Source organism: Stegostoma tigrinum, chromosome 12 (assembly GCF_030684315.1).
Source record: "Stegostoma tigrinum isolate sSteTig4 chromosome 12, sSteTig4.hap1, whole genome shotgun sequence".
Taxonomy (NCBI): Eukaryota; Metazoa; Chordata; class Chondrichthyes; order Orectolobiformes; family Stegostomatidae; genus Stegostoma; species Stegostoma tigrinum.
In genome coordinates this window covers 39,926,395-39,945,445 of record NC_081365.1, presented here as the reverse complement: position 1 = coordinate 39,945,445, position 19,051 = coordinate 39,926,395, and the positions used below count along the sequence as shown (strand labels likewise).

General features: G+C 40.8%; 1 protein-coding gene across 2 annotated transcripts in view; it reads left to right on the top strand.

The window, feature by feature from the left end:
* Positions 1-1,132: 1,132 nt before the first annotated feature.
* si:ch211-132g1.1 (hepatic and glial cell adhesion molecule) overlaps positions 1,133-19,051 on the top strand; it is a 34,066-nt gene continuing 16,147 nt past the window's right edge. For both annotated transcript variants that reach the window (XM_048540773.2, XM_059650038.1), the window contains exons 1-2: positions 1,133-1,240; positions 2,455-2,772. In XM_048540773.2, the coding sequence (XP_048396730.2) occupies positions 1,180-1,240; positions 2,455-2,772 (379 nt within the window). In that variant the 5' untranslated portion in view covers positions 1,133-1,179. The remainder of the gene's footprint in view (positions 1,241-2,454; positions 2,773-19,051) is intronic.

Here is a 19,051-nt window from a genome sequence, read left to right as displayed (position 1 = left end):
GGAAATGTTGGAGACGCGGTCAAAGGCGTTCTCGACCACTGTGTGGGGAAAGTTGCGGTTCCTGAAGAACTTGGACATCTGGGATGTGCAGCAGTGGAATGCCTCATCGTGGGAGCAGATGTGGTGGAGGCGGATGAATTGGGAATAGGGGATGGAATTTTTGCAGGAGGGTGGGTGGGAGGAGGTGTATTCTAGGTAGCTATGGGAGTCGGTGGGCTTGAAATGGACATCAGTTTCTAGCTGGTTACCTGAGATGGAGACTGAGAGGTCCAGGAAGGTGAGGGATGTGTTGGAGATGGTCCAGGTGAACTTGAGTTTGGGGTGGAAGGTGTTGGTGAAGTGGATGAACTGTTCGAGCTCCTCTGGGGAGCAAGAGGCAGCGCCGATACAGTCATCGATGTAACAGAGGGAGAGGTGGGGTTTGGGGCCTGTGTAGGTTCGGAAGAGGAACTGTTCCACGTAACCTACAAAGAGGCAGGCATAGCTTGGGCCCATGCAGGCACACATGGCCACCCCCTTTGTCTGGGAAAAAACAAAAGAGAAGTTGTTGAGGGTGAGGACGAGTTCAGCTAGGCGGATGAGGGTGTCGGTGGAGGGGACTGGTCGGGCCTGCGGGACAGGAAGAAGCGGAAGGCCTTGAGGCCATCTGCATGAGGAATACAGGTGTATAGGGAGGCCTGCGGGTCAGAAAGAAGCAGAGGGCCTTGAAGATGGCCTCAATGATGCCACCTGAAGGTTGCAGGAACAGCGACTCATATTCCGCTTGGGAACCCTGCAGCCCAATGGTATCAATATGGACTTCACAAGCTTCAAAATCTCCCCTTCCCGCACCGCATCCCAAAACCAGCAAAGAACTACATACTATAATTGTCGGCTCTTGCTGTTGCTGTCACAGCCCCATCTAGTCTTCTCGTCCCCTTCCCTTCTGTAAGTGCTATATGTCAGAATTCTTCCTTTAACATACTGAACTACAGCAGGTTACAGCCCTTTCCTACTACTCAGATCTGCCTGCCTATCATAGCCCTTCTCTTCCACTCAGAACTACGTAACATGTTCCTCTGTTTCCTCTTCCCCTCCAGCCCAGAACTGAGCTATTTACGTCAATCTTTTTTGTAGAATACCTTCTTGTTTAAATACATCTGTTTCAATTACTGGTAAAACGAACAAAATTCAATCAAAATGCTTTGTCATCGAAAATGCGCACTATATTTTGATGTAATTTTTCTTCTAGATATTTCAGGTAAGGATATTTGATTTTAGTACATTTTTAACTTTATGTATTCAGTTCTATGGGAATATTCTTAACTTTTGCAAATTATCAGCACATGGTACTGTTCAGTTGACCATTATACCAGCAGCCGATTTTCCTTTATATTGTAACCTGATGGACTGCCACTCTGACATCCATGGCTGAAAGCATTCATCAAAATATTAAATTATTCTTTATATATTATGTTTAAAAAATTCTGTTCTCATATCTTATGTCACACCTCCAGCATAGATGAGACTTGAATCCAGACCTTCTAGCCCTGAACCAGGGAAAATTCTTCCTAATACATTTAACTTGTAAATAAAATCTGGAAATTAGTGTTAATTTAATGAATTGTAAATTAGGTGTGCTGATTTTCTATTGTATTTGCTGCTGCTGCAAATATTGATAACATTTAGTCAAACATTTACTTTGTATCTTTTGATGTTATTGAATACTTTGTGGTATATTACATGTTGTGAGCGCACGTTCAAAAGCTAAAACTGCCAATATTCACAAAGATGTGCATGGGAAAATGACGCAGTTAATTATATCTTCCGGACATAAATTCTTTCACATTCAATATTTCATTCAAAATTTTAAATTATTTACTTCTATGAGATTATTACAATTGCAATTTTTACTTTTGGACCTAAATATCACTGATTCCTGATGAAAATATCACTGATGCAACAGTTTTGCCAACTTGTACTGCTTGGAACCAAGTCAATGCACTGTGGCAAGTCTAATGATATAATATCTGATCAAATGTAAGGAGACTTAACAGGATCCTAGCTACTTTTAATAATTCATCCTAAACGGATTAAACTGTTATAGCACCAGGTAATTTTCTCAATCAGTTGCAGGTAACCATTTAAGCTAACATCCTTAGTTCTGGCTGGGCAAGCAGTGTGAACTTGCCAGGGCTTTGAGCTCTCAGACTCTGAGATTTGGCTGGTCAAACTTGAACAGTAATTAATTCTGTGCACATGGTAGTTCTTTACGCCTTGCATCTGTCATTCTCTACAACAGCCTCTTGTACAGGTTATGTACCAATAAGTCTGCACTCATCTAAGGCTAACTGATATTCTTGAGTATTTTGGGTTAGACTCTCAAACTTGATGATGGGTTTACTTGCATGTCGGAGACCTGGTTGACTGAAAACAAATGAATTCATCTAAACAGTTTTATCCTTGAATCTACAGGTTTGTTTCTTGCAGAAAACAAGGATAAACCAATAGAAGTTTATGGAGAAATTGGGAAGTCGATATTTTTACATGTTAATTATCAAAACTCTAAAAATGACGAAATTAAATGGATGAAAGGAAATATAATAATTGCACGATACAAAGGTCAAATTTCTAAATCCTATGCGGCTCATAAAGATGGGTTAAAAGTTTATGCAAACGGAACTTTGACATTTAAAATCACGGATAGCTCAGAAGAAGGAACATATGAATATGAAATATACAATGGAGATGGAATACTGACAGATCGTAACAGCATTAAACTGCATTTACTTGGTGAGTGTGCTTCTTTTAATTAGAATGTAGCCTAAAGTTTTGAGTCAAATTTAGTGGGTAAAGATATGGAATTCTAAATCCTTTGAATAAAGAATCCACTTCAGATACTTAGAGTATTGTAAATTTCAGGAAATATTCTCTGAGTCATGATTAACATTTAGCAGTACTCTACAGAAGCTACAAATTCCTCTGAATTACGAAATATCATCTGTAACATGAGCTTGTCTACATGTTCTTGCACATAGAGTGCATGTTGTTAATTTTTTGCACTTTGCATCGTTTCACACTGTGGGCAGGAAGAGCGCAAAATAACTGCATTGGCACCATCTGAACATCGCCTGAATTAGTGGAATTGCAAATTGATGTGATATATAAATTTCACTGCCATTGTAATGTGAAAGCAATTTAAACGCAATTTTAACATAGAGTGCAAGTATCCTACTGATCTGGCATTGTCACACTTTGTTGCAATTCTGCTGTATGTTAGCACGGTTCTGGTAAGGGTAGGAACTTTGCACTCGCCACAGTGTGTTTGGTTGAGACATCCTGGAAAGGACTGTGAGTCGATACTTAATAGTAATAGGAGATGAACTTTATTGATTATAACAGAATTAATACTATAATAAAGATTATGCTACAAACTAACGATTAATACTATAAATCTGACAATTAACACTGTAAATCTAAACCAGTATCTTGTACTTTAAATTAACTTGGAATGATCAAACATCACTACGCTAGACCTTGACCTTGATCCAAGTGGTGATGGTTGTCTTGGTCTTCTGCTGTCGGTGGTCCCAGAGGTGGTTCTTACAGTGGTTTCTCGAGTTACCATTCCCAAGGGTGCTGTTGTAGTGATTCTTATCTTTGGTAGCTTCCACACCCCTTTGGGAGGACCTTCGATTCCCACCAATGGATCTATCAGGAATCGATCCCCCTGATTGACTGGACCCAATCAGGCAGTGCCATGCAGATGATGGGGTGGTCTTTGGTTCTCCTTTTCTGAAAGCGTCAGGGACACATACTTTGAGCAGGCTTCCCAGATAAGAGTGTGAGGTGTCCCTTTGTTTGAAAAATAGCTCAATGTTTCCTATTGTCCTGGTAAAAAGGCATAAGCAATTGTGTATTGTACTGTCTGCAGCTGCAGCTTGTTTGTCTGGGTCTGCAGCTTGTTCATTTCAGCGTCTTTTATCCGGATATTTTGGCCAGTGCTTGGCTCAATTTCCCAGCATGCTTCATTATCCAGTTCTGCCATTTTGAATGCCTCGTCTGGCTACAGCACAGCTATAGGTTTGAAAGAATATCACCCTTATACATGTGCTAGATTGGTCTTGCAACTGTTTTAGGACTGTTGTTATGTTTGTCCAGCAGATACTATCTGCTTATGACACTGTACTCAGGTGCTTTTGCTATTTTGGTTGGTGATGCCCCAGAGCTGAAACATTCCTGTTCAGTATGACAAGCAAAAAAAAGAGTCTATGCATAATTTGATCACAAAGTATGATGCAGATCTTTGTGATGTTTGTCATCACAATAAATCATAGGAAATTAAATCCTAAATAAGTACGCATTTGCTAGCTTCAAGGCGAAAAAGAATTAATTTTTTTTAAATGCTTGTCTCTTTAGAATGGGTTTGCACAAATTACAAGCAATTTAGAGTAATTACTGTAAACCAGGAATTAAATTCAAAGCAGTTGTCCCATAATGTACAACATAACTGGAAATCATGTAACTCCAATATCAGTCTAGGACACCTAATCTTAATCCATAAGGTAGTCTTTTCTACATTACGTTAGAGCACTGCTGCCTCACAGTGCCAGGGACCCTGATTCGATTCTAGTCTCGGGCGACTGTCTGTGTGGAGTTTTCACATTCTCCCCGTGTCTGTGTGGGTTTCCTCAGTGTGTTTCGGTTTCCTCCCACAGTCCAAAGATGTGCATGTTAGGTGGATTAGTCGTGCTAAATCGCCCGTAGTGCTCAGGGAGGTGTAGATTAGGTGGGTTATGGTGGGTCTGGGTGGGATGCTCTGAGGTTCAGTGTGGACTTGTTGGACCGAAGGGCCTGTTTCCACACTGTAAGGATTCTATGATTCTACGAAAATCTATGTGGTTTTTTTATTAGAACGTTTTTTCAGCAAATTTGACAAAGCTATTTCTTTCAATTTGCTGTAATTGAATAGGCATTTTTTGGATAATTAAAATAGCTAAATTTGAATTTATTTACGTTACCTCAAAAAAATACACACATGTTCAATCATTCTAGATATGACAATAATGGAGAAGTTGTGAATACTTTCAAAGATTTAAGTACATCATTCCCTCATTAGCAGCATTTCCAGAATGGTCAATAGAGTGTACAGCTTGCTTTTTTATAATTTTATATTAACTGACTTTGTCACTAGATTTTCTTCAAAGTTGTTTATTCCCCAAACGGTTCCTCAAATACTGGAGACTCGTGCTAGCTTTTTTATTTGGCAGATTTCATGTCACTGTGCAAATCTATTTGCCAAGATTGAAGAAATAAAGATGGGAGGAAATTTTCATGTTCCCTCCCACCCATGACACACCATCTTGTAGGCTATGGGTTGTTTAACAGGGAAACACAGCTGCGTTATTCTTTTCTAGTGCAACTAAAAAAAAGTACTGGGAATGCATACGACAAACCAAACTGTGAAAATCAACATTTGAAGGAAAATGATAACTGTCACTTGTTCCAGCAAAATGTCATTTTTGAAATTAAGCTTGGTCATTGTTCATCATTGGGATGTGAAATGGAGATACCTTGGATGCTTCCATTTTTTTTCAGATTTCACACAGTCTAAAACTGTAATTTATATGCAACATGGGTTTTTAAATTTCTGCCATATTTTATTCATTTGTTAACATATAAATCACAGAAGTATGCGCTACAGAGTTACAATTGTCCTAAAAATCCTCAATAAGTGATGAGAAGCAATTGACAAGGAATATATAGAGCTAAATCAGAAGAATCCATTCATGTTATTAGCTAGAATCAGAAAACTAAAGTAGTTAAACATAACAAAAATTAGTAGTGTGAAAGTAAGTTACTTCCTTAAGCTTATCCTCTGTTACTTGATCTTCTATGTCTTACATTCTGCAGTATAGGGTGTAGTTTATTTCCAGTGTTCCTTTTATATGAATTGATCACTGAGTACTGTTTAACTTCTTATTGTGGATAGGAGATGTAAAAATTTATTTGTCCACTAGTTCTTTTAAATTTTGCCTTTGCCTCACCAGATTATTAATAGTATAGTGTAAACTTTGAAACTTCATTACGAAAACCAATTAAAGTGTCAAATTTTCACTTCCAGCTGTAATAATACCTTGATTTTGAGGATGTTTTCCTTTACATTTTAGTTAGTTATTGCTTCTTCTTTTTGGAAGTTTTCTGATGTCACTGAAATATCGATGACAATATATTAGGAAGTTGGGGAGGGGGGAGGTTGACAAGACATATGTATCCTTGTACACCAGTAGATGAAAGTAAATGGGCAGGTGCAGAAGGCGATGAAAAGGCAAATGGAATGTTGTCCTTCGTGGTGAGAGAATTCATGTATAGGAGCAAAGATATCTTGCTGCAATTATATCGGGCCTTGGTGAGACCACACGTGGCGTTTTATGTGCAGTTTTGCTTGTTTCATCTGAGGAAGGATGATCTGGCTGTGGAGGAAATGCAACAAAGATTTACTAGACTGATTCCTGGGATGGCAGGACTGATGAAGGAAAACAAATTGGATGTTTAGGATTATGTTCATTGGACTTTAAATGAATAACAGGGATCTCATAGAAACCTCAGAAATTCTAATAGGATTAGGCAGGTCAAAAGTAGGAAGGTGTTCCCAATGACCAAGGAATCCAGAACCTAGGGTTACAGTTTAAAGATATGGGGTAGGCCATTTAGGACTGAGAGAAGGGGAAATGTCTTCACCCAGTCAGCTGTGTGTCTGTGAAATTCTCTGCCAAAGGAAGCACTTGAGGGCAAAACATTGAATGCTTTCAAGAATAAATTAGATATAGATCTTAGGGCTAAATGGATCAAACAGAATGGGGAAGAAATAGCAACAGGGTACTGAGTTGGAATGATCATCCATGATCTATCCATATGGAATGGCAGAGCAGAATTAAAGGACTGATGGCATACTACTGCTCCTATTTTCTATCTTCTATGATCCTTTCAAAGTAGCTTTAAGTAGAACAATACATGTCACTAAATATGATATTCGGACGGTGTATTGATTTGTTAACAAATACTTTTGAATGACTTCATGTTAGATTATAGAGAAATTCTGAGTGTGTAGCTTAAAACCTCCAAAATGTTCACTGTCCAATCAACTATAGATTTCAATCCTGTCTTCAAACTAACACTTCAAAACATTGACAAATACAATACAATTATTTTAGTTGTGAAATGATAAAATAAGTCAAGGTCATTCTTAGTTTCAGTTAAGGCACAAATGAAGAAAAATTATACTGGGAGCTTTCTGACAATATGTAGTTTCTATACATACAAGTGCATAATAGAATTTATTGTGCATGCAATGATGACTAGATTAAAGTTTATGATAAGATGTATGGCTATGTAGTTCAAATCAGTAAGACAATTACTAAGAATTATTATTACTTACAAAGACTAATCACAAGAAATATACAACAATACTTAAAATTACAAAGAAATTACTACAGGGAAACACACTTTTCAGTTCAATTAGTTTATTCTCCTAACAGACTCTAGACCCAATCTCATGCTCCCACATTGTTCCCATATCCCTTCATGCCCCGTTCTATATGCCTCTTACTAAATTTATTCTTAAGCATAAGTAACATGGTGTCTGCCCTGCCACTTCCATGAATCCCTTATTGGAAAGTTCTTCCAAACCCCACTGCTCTTATTAATCCTTCACCATTCTTCAATGCAGTTCTGACTGTAGGAGAGTAGAAAATCCTCTTGAATAAGTCCACAATAATTCACTGTGTATTTCAAAGGCCCATTGAAGACTTCATCGCTATTTCCTGATGCACAAGCACATGTATAATATCAATAGAATGTGGTATCTTGTGAGAAGAAACTTAACTCACAGTTATTAACGGAAAAGGAAACACATGAAGATTTCACATTTTTAGATGACAACTTTAATAATGACAAAAGTCAAAATCAGACAAATACGAATAACAAAACTATACTTTGTAAGCTTTATACTTTAAACTAACATTCTGAGCAGGACTCTTCCCTTTCTACTTTTAATTTCAACCGAGTATCTATTTTTGGCGATAGTTTTATGAGTAGTCATTCAATTCTCCTGGAATAAAACCAAAGTGTGTCATAATTTCTGGGAATTCACTTTGATTCTCTTATGTTTCAGCGCTATCTTCTGAGGTAAGGGGCATCCTCAGGATTCTATCTTTGGCATCTAGCCAGACTGTCCAGCCTTACTTCAGTAGCTCAGTGGTTAGCACTGCTGCTTCACAGAGCCAGGGGCACGGGTTCAATTCATCCTCGGGCAACTATCTGTGCAGAGTTAGCACATTTTCCCCGTGTCTGTGTGGGTTTCCTTCAGGTCCTCCAGTTTCCTCCCACAGTCCAAAGATGTGCAGGCTAGTTGGATTGGCCATGCTGAATTGCCCGCAGTGCTCAGGGATGCATAGATTAGGTGGGTTGTGGGGGATGGGTCCGGGTGGGATACTCTGAGTGTCAGTATGGACTTGTTGGGCTGAAGGGCCTGTTTCCACACTTAGGGATTCTATGAACTATTCAGTAGCTCATGGATGTGTATTTAAAGATGAGAAGTACTGGAGAAACTCAACAGATCCTGCAGTCTCATCCCTCTCGGTTCTGAAGAAGAGTCATATCAAACTCAAAATGTTAATTCCATTTCTCTGCCCTCAGTTGCTGCCAGACCTGTTGAATTTCTCCAACACTTTCTATTTTAATACCAGATTTCCAGCATTTGCAGTATTTAGCTTTTACATGAACTTGGACTACCCTTGGTCTGAGACTTGACATGGTATGTATCCCTGTGCAATGACTCCAGACAAGAAATAACTATGAACACTGAGATCTTCTGTGCTCCTTGTTCCAGCTACTAGCAGATGCTCTCTCTCCCCGCCTGTATCAAACTGCCCCACGTTGAGGCTGCCCTGTTATAGATGATCCCCGGCTAATATGTCACATGGCATGAAACCAGAGCTGTATTAAAAACAAAGGGAACCTATTATCCCCCCCACCATTCCTCAGCCCTGTAGTAAATTACGACATGACACACGGCCAGTTTCCAAATATAAAAATTAGCTGTAAGTACAAACTTTCTTTGAACTGTGGGACTTACATGAATAATAAGCCCTTTTCTCCTCAAGAGTTAGTAAATAAGATCCCATTATTTAACATTTAATATCTCATACCAGGGCTTTACTCACATAATGTGGAGCTCTCTTTGATCTGTAATTTCCCCAGGCCTGTGTGCCACTGTCTCAGGCCAGACATTCTTTAATTTATCATGCATGTAAAAATTATAATTTCCAACCTATAAGTAATCATATAACATACACACTTACAACAGCATCCAACATGGTCTTTCTTATTTCTTCCTAGTTATTTAGTTTCCACACTGTAGGGAATCTAATCTAATCTAATCTTATTCCCTCCAAATTAACCTTGCCAATCTCCTATCTGTTAGGTTCACCCTATTCCCTCTACATTCAGTGTTCTATCATCAGAACACAAGTAAATCATACAGTCCCTCAAACATGTTCCAAAATTCAATATGATCATATATATTCTGGAGATTTGATCTAGCTGCATAGTTCTTTAATTATTAGCCCAAACTAATGGGACACCAACAGATCAATGAAACTGCCCTTCACCAAATTCTTCTTCTGGAAAAATCTATTCATGTGCAAACAAAGCCTTGAAAAGAATGACATTATTGTGATCAATCATATAGCTACCATGTCTATCTAATTAATATATCCTCCACTCTTTCTCGCCACAGCTTCTGCATGAAGTGATTTGGATCTTTTTGTAAACTTCTCTCACTCTCCCGCTTCTAAATGCACTGGCTTTCCACCCACCAAGTACTTTCCCTTTCATGGAAACTCGTCACCCATAGTATGGCCAATTTCTGAACTGCACCATCTCTAGGGGCTGCTATTCTCCTGTGGTCTTGATCATGGACAAGAACAATTCTTTGCATGTGTTATCACACATATTCCCTTTTCAGTTTCTCCCCTCATCCATCCACATCTGAAAGTGAAAAATTATTCTCCACGTAACTTACAACTGGTGCTTCAAACTCCTCAATTTTGTGCCCGATTTTTAATAATGTTTCCGCATAGTTAGCAATTTGATTGACTTTTTTTGATGTCCTTACCTCAGCAGAACCTTTACATACTCCCACATGATGGTATTTACTTCAACCTCCCCAGACTCTAATCTATGCTTACTTTCAAAGCTACCACTCCTCATACCCTTTCCAAGATGATCATATCCACGAGGCACACTTCCTGCTCTCTATGGCAATTCTTATTAAACTGTGAACCACCCAGTTTCATTTTCTTGACCCTATTTTAAGGAACATTGTCTCCTCCCTTTGAAATAAGTAATAGTGCCTTGCTTCATCAAAAATAACCTTGCTCCTTCTGCTTTTGGAAACTACTGTTTCACTTTGCAACCTTACTTTCCTCCAAAGGATTCATGAATGTGTTGTCACCTCAATAATCTATGCCTATTTGTCACACTACTCAGCTTTCAGATTCTGTCACAACCCCCAGATCATCCTTAAGAAGGAATTGGCTGGTGACTGTAACTATGATGCATTTTTTCCCTTCATCAGCCTCTTCCTATTTACAGGCTTTCACAGTGTCAACCATAAAATCCTCTCCTTTACTCTGTTTACAGACCAATGTTGAAGAAGTTACAACATTGTGCCCCCAGTTAAATATTTGGAAGACTGAAAGCATTGTTCTCAAACCCTCTGACTAATCTTTGCAATAGATTTTAATTTGACTGATCATCTCAGGTTGATCCAGACCATTTGTAGCATTAGCATGATCATAGAATCCCTACAAGGTGGAAGCAGGCCATTCAGCCCATCGATTTCACACTGACCCCTCCAAAGAGCATCCCACCTAGACCTACTCCCTATGCTATCCCTGTAACCCTACATCATGACATCGCACTCAGCCATTGCATTCTCTCATCCTGTCACGTGTATAATTTTTAAATCAAATGGCTGCAATAATAAGCTCCATCTTAACAGCCCAGAATTTTTGTTCTTAAATTTTTCCAAAAATTTAATGGTTTATGATCAGTATATACAATTATCTCAGACAAATTACTGGCAATATAAATGTTGAAATGTTGCAACACCAAGCTCAAGATCTCCTTCTCAATCGTGAAATATTTATGTTGACGTTATTCAATTTTCTGGAAAAAAATACCCAACAGGTCTTTTTAACTTCTCGTTGTCTTCTTATAAGAGTACAGCTCCGATACCTGCATCATTCATATTGATAGCCAGCTTGAATGGTTTGCGAGTTAGATGTAGCTAACACTGTGATAGTAGTTAACACAGTTTTCAGGATGTCAAATGCCTTCTGAAATTCCTCCGCCCACTAAAACTTTCTGCACTTCTTCAGTGAATCAGTCAGTAGAGCAACCACACTGCTATAATTTGGTACAAACTTCCGAAAAAAGTCCCACTCAATCCTGGAAATTGAAGCACTTTCCTCTTCCTCGATGGTGTGGGAAACTCTCCAGTAGCCTTTGTTTTCATATTGCATGGGGCAAAATTTCCATGTCCAATAATATGGCCCAAGAATGTGACTTGGGCTTTTGCAAACTCGCTCTTAGCCAAGTTTATCACCAGGCTCGACTCCTGATGTTGACCAACTAATTCTGCCAGATGCTCCAAATGTTCCTTCCAAGTAATCCCAAAATAACTTTATTGCCTAATGTTTGAAATGTGGTTGACATGTTTTTCATACCAAATGGTATGACTTTGAGCTGATATAGTCCATTCAGTGTTACTAAAGCTGAAATTTCCTTCACTTTTTCGGATAAATGGACCTGGCAGTATCCTCTGAGTAAGTTGGACATTGAAGTATTAGTTGCTTATCCCTTCTTCTCAATGCAGTCTTCCAAACATGAAATAGGACATGGAAGATTTTGTAAATGCATTGACTTTGTAATAGTCCACAAATAATCGTTGGTTACCATCTGGTTTTGGCACCATTATGACAGGTGAATTCATGACAGTCACTACAACTCATTTTGCCTTTGGTCATGCCTTTAATCTCTTTTTGTACCTGTGTCAACTTTAGAATGTTAAGTCTATAAGGATGTTGCTTAATTGGAACAACATTTCCTATATTTACATCATGTATAATTAGATTAGTTCTTCCCAGCTTAAACCCGCATATATCCCCTCATGATTGTAATAATTCTTTCACACCATTGTGATTTTCCTCTGGAAAGTAACTTAATAATGTATCCCAGTTTTTGAGAACTTCTTCATTGTCCAATTTAGTTTGAGGAATGTCCAATTCAGAAACATCTGAACTTGGTTCTTCACTTTGTGTTGTAACCACCAACGAATTCTCCTTTTGCTTTCCTTCCCTATCAAAATATCTCTTGAGTATATTCACATGACACACTCTATGAGATTCCTTTCTATCTAGCATTCTTGTTAAATAGTTCACCTCACTCAATTTCCTTTCAATTTGTAATGGACCACTAAAGCTTGCCTTATAAGGTTCACTTACCACTGGAAGTAACACTTAAGACTTGAACCTCTCTAGTGAAATTGTAAGTTTTATTTTCTTGTCTGCATCCTCTTTCATCACATGTTGTGCTACTTTCAAATGCAGTCTAGCAAACTCATTGACTCTATTTAATCTTTCCCCAAAATTTGACGTATAGTCTGAATATATTGTCTCTGAAGTGACTCATCAATTTTTCCTTAATTAATTTCCTCTTACCTTATGTCCAAAAACTAACTCAAATAGAGTGAATTTAGTAAATTCACTAGGTGCATCCCTAATTGTAAATCGTACAAATGGAATTCCTTTATTCCAACCCTCTGAACAGTCTTGACAATAAACCCTCAACATGATCTTTAAAGTTTGATGCCACTGTTTCAATGTTCCCTGCGATTCTGGATGATACACAATGGATTTAAATTGTTTTATTCCTAAGATATTCATATTTTCCTTGAATCGTTTTGATGTAAAATTTGACCTTTGATCTGATTGTATTTCTTTGGGTAGTCCATGTCTAGTAAAATCATTTGGCTAACTCTTCTACAATATTTTCTCAATCATTTGATCAACATAGTTTCTGATACTTGAACTTCAAATTCCCTATCTTTATTCTTTGAATTCTCCTTCTGCTTCAACCCGTGGCTTTGTTATCATACAGTCAGGAAAATTCCCAGATACACTTCCTGTAACAGTTCAATTGCTTGATTTTTCTGGCAATACTCCTTCTGAATTAAGTATCTCCTCATATTCACCATCAAAGGTCGACTTGCTCCAGTATCTCTTAAAATTTTAATTTCTTTATCTGCTCCTCCTGACATATGTGAGTAAACCTTATTCTTGCAAGTAAATTCTTTAAGGAGATCTGGCACTTTCTCCTCAACCAACCCCTAACCAGGTTATATATTCTTCTGCAGCTTTTTAGCTTCCACTGTACTTTCCTTTACCACATCAACAAAAGTCACTTGCTTATCCTATTTCCCTATATCTACCTTCCCAGTGCTTTTTCTAAACCACCTACACTGTGACTTTGTTAGAGTGAAAACACTCAAACTTTTCGTACTTCTCTTTTTGGTCATCATGGGTTTTCTTTAGAAGCAGTGGTGAACTATCCTTACTATCTTCAGAGAGATGTCTTCATCCCTTACCACCCAAGGATTTTAATGTTCCCCAATTTCTAGCCTTCTCAGATTGAAATTGATGCCAGAAGCTGGCATCAATTGAAGCTTTGATTCATGGAACCAACTCATAATCATTTGCCATTTCAACTGCTAATCTTGCAGTCTTAACTCCACATGAGTTCTCATTACTTCTGAACCTCTACAAAGTAATCTCCTCTGACAGTGTATCAGAGATAATGGGAACTGCAGATGCTGGAGAATCCAAGATAATAAAGTGTGAAGCTGGATGAACACAGCAGGCCAAGCAGCATCTCAGGAGCACAAAAGCTGATGTTTCGGGCCTAGAACCTTCATCAGAGAGGGGGATGGGGTGAGGGTTCTGGAATAAATAGGGAGAGAGGGGGAGGCGGACCGAAGATGGAGAGAAAAGGAAATAGGTGGAGAGGAGAGTATAGGTGGGGAGGTAGGGAGGGGATAGGTCAATCCAGGGAAGATGGACAGATCAAGGAGGTGGGATGATGTTAGTAGGTAGGAAATGGAGGTGTGGCTTGGGGTGGGAGGAAGGGATGGGTGAGAGGAAGAACAGGTTAGGGAGGCAGAGACAGGCTGGGCTGGTTTTGGGATGCAGTGGGGGGAGGGGAGATTTTGAAGCTGGTGAAGTCCACATTGATACCATTGGGCTGCAGGGCTCCCAAGTGGAATATGAGGTGCTGTTCCTGCAACCTTTGGGTGGCATCATTGTGGCACTGCAGGAGGCCCATGATGGACATGTCATCTAAAGAATGGGAGGGGGAGTTGAAATGGTTTGCGACTGGGAGGTGCAGTTGTTTACTGCGAACCGAGTGGAGGTGTTCTGCAAAGCGGTCCCCAAGCCGCCGCATGGTTTCCCCAATGTAGAGGAAGCCACACCGGGTACAATGGATACAGTATACCACATTGGCAGATGTGTAGGTGAACCTCTGCTTAATATGGAAAGTCATCTTGGGGCCTGGGATAGGGGTGAGGGAGGAGGTGTGGGGGCAAGTGTAGCACTTCCTGCGGTTGCAGGGGAAGGTGCCGGGTGTGGTGGGGTTGGAGGGCAGTGTGGAGCGAACAAGGGAGTCATGGAGAGACTGGTCTCTCCAGACATCCCCACCCTTGTCTGCTTTCCAGAGAGACCACTCTCTCCGCGACTCCCTTGTCCGCTCCACACTCCCCTCTAACTCCACCACACCCAGCACCTTCCCCCTGCAACCGCAGGAAATGCTACACTTGCCCCCACACCTCCTCCCTCACCTCCATCCCAGGTCCCAAGATGACCTTACATATCAAGCAGAGGTTCACCTGCACATCTGCCAATGTGGTATATTGTATCCATTGCACCCGGTGTGGCTTTCTCTACATTGGGGAAACCAAGCGGAGGCTTGGGGACAGCTATGCAGAACACCTCCGCTCGGTTCACAATAAACAACTGCACCTCCCAGTCACGAGCCATTTCAACTCCCCCTCCGATTCTTTAGATGACATGTCCATCATGGGCCTCCCGCAGTGCCACAATGATGCCACCCGAAGATTGCAGAAACAGCAACTCATATTCCGCTTGGGAACCCTGAAGCCCAATGGTATCAATGTGGACGTCACCAGCTTCAAAATCTCCGCTTCCCCCACCGCATCTCTAAACCAGCCCAGTTCGTTCCCTCCACCCAAAGCATCACACAACCAGCCCAGCTCTTCCCCTCCACCCACTGCATCCCAAAACCAGCCCAGCCTGTCTCTGCCTCCCTAACCTGTTCTTCCTCTCACCCATCCCTTTCTCCCACCCCAAGCCGCACCTCCATCTCCTACCTACTAATCTCATCCCACCTCCTTGACCTGTCCGTCTTCCCTGGACTGACCTATCCCCTCCCTACCTCCCCACCTATACTGTCCTCTCTACCTATCTTCTTTTCTCTCCATCTTCGGTCCGCCTCCCCCTCTCTCCCTATTTATTCCAGAACCCTCACCCCATCCCCCTCTCTGATGAAGGGTCTAGGCCCGAAATGTCAGCGTTTGTGCTCCTGAGATGCTGCTGGGCCTGCTGTGTTCATCCAGCTTCACACCTTATTGCCTCTGACAGTGTCATATGTTTCATTTATTTCAATACCCTTATTCACCTATCATAATTACTTTGTTCGCTGCTTTCGAACTCAAAATACTTTTGACTAGATTCCCTTCTTAGATTCCTAAAACATTGTCTGTAGGCTTCTGGCACTAGCCCATATGCAGTTAAGATAACTTTTTTCACCTCATCATACTCCCCAGATTCATCCTCTAATAGTAATGCAAAACCTCACTAGCTCTACTTACCAAATGTGTTTGGATCAACAATACTCACACAGTCAACAGCCATTTCATCTGTATAGCTACTTTCTCGAATGAAATGAAAACAGCTTCTACATCCTTCTTGTCAAATTTAGGCATTGTTTGGTTTGGGCATATTTAAACAGGTCTCCAGCAGGCCTTTGGCTACAAAGGAATTGCTCTTCATCACTGTCCCCATCACTACTCCTACTTTTCGTTATTACCCCATCATTTTAAGTTGACTTTGAATTTTCATTTCCAACCTCTGAAGTTCAAACTCTCTCTCTTTCTCCCTTTGTTCTCTCTTTCTTCTGTTAGAGTCTTCCTTTCTTTTACTTCTTCCATTGCTTCTAATCATAATTCAAACTGTTTCATTTCCTTTTCATGTTCAAGCTGCTTTGTTTTCAATTGAATTTTAGCCATTTGCAAAGTTTCTGATGACATTCCTGGTGATTGTAAATGCTGCATAATTGCCACCATTATCTCCCCTTTCCTCACAGACACAGACAACCTCAACCCTAGCTTGTTTGCCAATTCCAAAAGCTTTTATTACACAAGGTGTATCCTGTTTAAACCAGCTGAATTCAAAACCCAAAATAAAAGATACTGACACTTACTACTCGCTGCCTTTGAGTCAAACAATCCTAAACCAACCTGGAATTCGAGATTTTTGATACTGGACAAACCCCCAGTTTGTTATAGAGCAGCCCAAACTCCCGCAAAATATGTTAAGAAGGGAGCCTCGATCCTAATAATAGATAATAAAATGTGAGGCTGGATGAACACAGCAGGCCCAGCAGCATCTCAAGAGCACAAAAGCTGACGTTTCGGGCCTAGACCCTTCATCAGAGAGGGGGATGGGGTGAGGGTTCTGGAATAAATAGGGAGAGAGGGGGAGGCGGACCGAAGATGGAGAGAAAAGAAGATAGGTGGAGATAGTATAGATGGGGAGGTAGGGAGGGGATAGGTCAGTCCAGGGAAGAAGGACAGGTCAAGGAGGTGGGATCAGGTTAGTAGGTAGGAGATGGAAGTGCGGCTTGGGGTGGGAGGAAGGGATGGGTGAGAGGAAGAACAGGTTAGGAAGGCAGAGACAGGTTGGACTGGTTTTGGGATGCAGTGGGTGGAGGGGAAGAGCTGGGCAGGTTGTGTGGTGCAGTGGGGGGAGGGGACGAACTGGGCTGGTTTAGGGATGCGGTGAGGGAAGGGGAGATTTTGAAGCTGGTGAAGTCCACATTGATACCATTAGGCTGCAGGGTTCCCAAGCGGAATATGAGTTGCTGTTCCTGCAACCTTCGGGTGGCATCATTGTGGCACTGCAGGAGGCCCATGATGGACATGTCACTACTCCCCCTCCCATTCTTTAGATGACATGTCCATCATGGGCCTCCTGCAGTGCCACAATGATGCCACCCGAAGGTTGCAGGAACAGCAACTCATATTCCGCTTGGGAACCCTGCAGCCTAATGGTATCAATGTGGACTTCACCAGCTTCAAAATCTCCCCTTCCCCCACCGCATCCCTAAACCAGCCCAGTTCGTCCCCTCCCCCCACTGCACCACACAACCAGCCCAGCTCTTACCCTCCACCCACTGCATCCCAAAACCAGTCCAACCTGTCTCTGCCTCCCTAACCTGTTCTTCCTCTCACCCATCCCTTCCTCCCACCCCAAGCCACACCTCCATCTCCTACCTACTAACCTCATCCCACCTCCTTGACCTGTCCGTCTTCCCTGGACTGATCTATCCCCTCCCTACCTCCCCACCTTACTCTCTCCACCTATCTTCTTTTCTCTCCATCTTCAGTCCGCCTCCCCCTCTCTCCCTATTTATTCCAGAACCCTCACCCCATCCCCCTCTCTGATGAAGGGTCTAGGCCCGAAACGTCAGCTTTTGTGCTCCTGAGATGCTGCTGGGCCTGCTGTGTTCATCCAGCCTCACATTTTATTATCTTGGATTCTCCAGCATCTGCAGTTCCCATTATCACTCAGCCTCGACCCTAATGTTTACTTATTTTAAAGGCACTACTTTCTAGATGCAACTCAACAGGCCAAACGACTAGATTTGAAGTAAAACACAACTTTTTCATGCACTACTGTTAAAATACAACAAAAGAAAGAAGAAATTGGAATAACTTATCCATATTGGAAAACTTAACAGGGTAATAGATTATTAACTACTAATTAAGTGTTCTAATTTAGTATCATCCCATAAACACTCCTTTGGTAAAATGCAAGTTTAAAAGAATAGATTACCACACAGGCAATTCTCCAGTCTATGAGGAAAAACATTAAGAGAAAACTCAGAAAGAGAGAGAGAGAGAGAGAGGGAAAGACTGTAGCAGGAAATGATGTACTGCAGCTTCCACCCAGCTTCAAGACCCAACTTCAACTGAAAACTAAAATCTAAAAATCCTGGTTCTGTGGGAGCTTGACCATACCCATTCATGCTATTTCTATCAATCCAACTATTAAAACAAAAGCCCAAGGTCTCATAAACTGTTTTGTTCTAATGTCTCTGAGTAAGCTGCTCGGCACTTTGGCCTTTTAACCTCTGTTTTAAAAAAAGGACAAATTAAACCTCCTAACGCCATTATAGCATCAAAACACAGTCACTCAAGGGTGGAATCTAACTCAGGCTCCTGACCCTGTAAGAAAGCAGCACTAACCACTGAGTCACCATGCAGCCCCCATCAGGTTCCAACCTGAGCTTCTGTCACCAGATCACATTTTTCCAAGTTCATGATTGTTTCCTCCATCCTTTCGATAACTTTATTGATGCTGAAACTTTCATCCTTGCCTTTGTCACCTCAATGATTCCATTTCACTCGTAAAGTGTATCTAGTGCACTCTAAGTAATCTTTGCTCACCTGAAACATTGCTTTCTGTATCCTTTTCTGCCCCTCTGAACTTGTATGCTTACAATGGATCCTGTTGCCCAACAACTGCATTTTATATTTCATAGTTTTCTGTTTAAATCTTTATATGTCCTTGTTCATGCTTGTTTTTGCATTAATTATTACAATTGTTTGATGCTACTCTGAGTTTTTGTTCCTCTGACTCTGGCCTTATAT